At 54.4% G+C, this 2,347-nt stretch overlaps 1 protein-coding gene across 1 annotated transcript; it reads right to left on the reverse strand.

Annotated features, from left to right (window-relative positions):
• Window positions 1–1,174: 1,174 nt before the first annotated feature.
• On the reverse strand, window positions 1,175–1,587 carry LOC140670382 (uncharacterized). The gene is made up of 2 exons (XM_072900934.1): window positions 1,371–1,587; window positions 1,175–1,269 (listed from the first exon to the last, which is right to left on the reverse strand). Exons 1-2 carry the CDS (start codon window positions 1,585–1,587, stop codon window positions 1,175–1,177), a joined length of 312 nt encoding a protein of 103 aa, XP_072757035.1.
• Between the last annotated feature and the right edge of the window lie 760 nt (window positions 1,588–2,347).

Consider the following 2,347-nt stretch of genomic DNA (forward strand, 5'->3'; position numbering starts at 1 on the left):
TTTGAGGCGGGCAGCTATAATCCTCTCAAACAACTTACCCGCCTCATCAAGCATGCAAATGGGGCGGTATGCAGAGAGTTGCATCCGCGGGGCGCCCCTCTTTATGCAAGAGGACGAGTTTCGCCTCCTTCCAGATACGGGGAAATCGGCCATTTTTAAGGCAGCTATCCAACAGCTGTTTTATTCGGTTCCCCAAAACGTTGAGGGCGATGACCCAGGCACGGCCTGGGATTCCATCCGGCCCCGGTGCTGTATTTTTAGCCCAGAGTCTTTTTACTGCTATTGTGAGCTCCAACTCCGTGACCCCCATTTCCTCGGTTCAATTAATGTCTAGGGCCACACGTTGATGGGGGTGTCCGCCCTCTCTCTCTCTTTCATTCGGGTCTTCCGGAAAGAGGGTAGATACTACCTCATTTAGTACCCGAGGGTGGAGACTCTCCGTTATCGGGGCCTCTCCTGATCGGAGTTTATTTCTCACGATCAGGTAAGGTCTCCCCCAAGGATTCTCGTCGAGGGTCTTCAGGAGCTCATCCCAGGCCGTGGCTTTCACTTTCTTAATGGCCAGTTGCAGGGACTTTTTAGCCTCCTTGTAGTCATTCTGCAACCTGACCGCCTCCGCCTCATCGTGACGCTGATGATGGCAGTGGGTGAGCTTATGGCGCGCTCTGATACATGCAGCACGTAGCTGCGCAATGTCTCGCGACCACCAATAGGCCCCCCTCTTCTGTTGGCCGCCTCGGCTTCGCGGCATGGCAGTATCGCAGATCTCTGTCATCGCGCCACGAAACCAGGCCGCCTCCTCGTCGACGTCGTAATCCTTAGGCGCAGGAACCTCCTCCCACTCCTTTGCAACGGCAGCCGCTATCAGTGCGTCCTTATCAAGGCGCTTTAGCGCCCAACGGGGAGGCAGGGGTGTACCTCCTATCCCAGTAGAGCATGGCTGGTTCCCAAAAGAGGGATCCGAGACTTCCATCATTATATATCTATGGTCGGAAAGGGTCTCCGATTCTCCAAGACCCTCCAACCACTCACCATACGAGCAGCTCGCGGGGAGGCCAATGTAATGTCTACAATGGACCCCCCATTATGCCGCACGCAGGTGTAAACCGACCCCCTGTTAAGAATCAGGAGGTCGAGCTCGGCCCCTCATTCTGCCAAAGCCTCACCCCTTGGATCAGTCGCAGGGGAATTCCGTCGATTTAGCGTTTAGGTCCCCCGCGACCATCACCGGACATTGCGGGTGTCGGCGAATTTCCACTGATAGTGCATCTAAGAATTCCTCAAATTGGGCGAGGTCTCTATTATGTGAAAAATACACCCCCGCTACCATTATCTCCCCCATCTGACTACTACAAAACCCTCTCCGTTACCGAGTAGTGAGAATGGAAGGGCCCCTTGACCCGTTCTTCCAATGATCGCGACCGAGCCGCAGGTGTCCCGTTTCCAATTATTTCTGGGAGGGACATAATACGGCTCGGCTACCACTGCTAGTTCGATATTCCACTCCGCCAGGTGTTGCATAAGGAGATCTTGTGCCCTGGCGGAGTGGTTGATATTCGCTTGCAGAAGGGAACATTGTTTGTACATCGTCATTACTCTCTTCTGCCAGCCTCCTCCAGACTGCTCTTCGTCTCAGCATCTCTCGCCGAGTCAGCCAATGTATTGGGCCTGAGCCCCTGTTTTGTCTGGCTCTCGTCCTTATTTTGTGGAGGTGTGTCCTCCTGGAGGCCTTTCCTTCTTCTATTCCTCCTCTTCTCGGCTTTGGAGGCACTTAGGTAGGCACACGCCTTGCCTCCATACCTATGGTTAGTCTTCAGACCGTTACCGCTGCAGTATGGGCAGCAGGGCTCTGCTGAGCATTCACTCGCTTTATGGCCCGATTTTCCGCAGCGATAACACAATCCCGTACGGTCCACTACCGCTTGACATGTGGACCTTGTATGTCCCGCCTCCATGCATCTATAACATTGCAAAGGGTGGGTCTCTAATACCTCTATGCGGACTCTGGATCACCCAATGTTAAGTGGGCCAGATGTCAAGATCTTGCTACTGTCAGTTAATGTGTGAGCCGTTCCCACGAGTGGGAAAGGCCCGTGCTACCTCGCCCTTTCAGGCATACGCCACATTTTTACATCCACTGTCTATCGGAACCGCCCCGAGACGGGCGATGGAAAAATCCAGTAGCGCCTGCTGGTTCGTGTGTGCAGGATGGACAGTTTGGCCACGACAAATAAGCCCATCCTTCCTTCCTTAGGGTGACATAAACTCCGCCGGCTGGCATTCGCCACTATCCGACTCCTTCACCCCGCTATCTTATCCGTCGTGCCCACGGGGACCACGGGGAGGC

The sequence above is a fragment of the Anoplolepis gracilipes genome, chromosome 10 (assembly GCF_047496725.1).
Source record: "Anoplolepis gracilipes chromosome 10, ASM4749672v1, whole genome shotgun sequence".
NCBI classification, from domain to species: Eukaryota; Metazoa; Arthropoda; class Insecta; order Hymenoptera; family Formicidae; genus Anoplolepis; species Anoplolepis gracilipes.

Coding starts and splice junctions, on each gene's coding strand:
- LOC140670382 (XM_072900934.1), bottom strand. CDS start 1,587: ATGTACAAACAATGTTCCCTTCTGCAAGCGAATATCAACCACTCCGCC. Junction 1,270..1,370: donor CCTTCCATTCTCACTACTCG/GTAACGGAGAGG, acceptor AGGAATTCTTAG/ATGCACTATCAGTGGAAATT.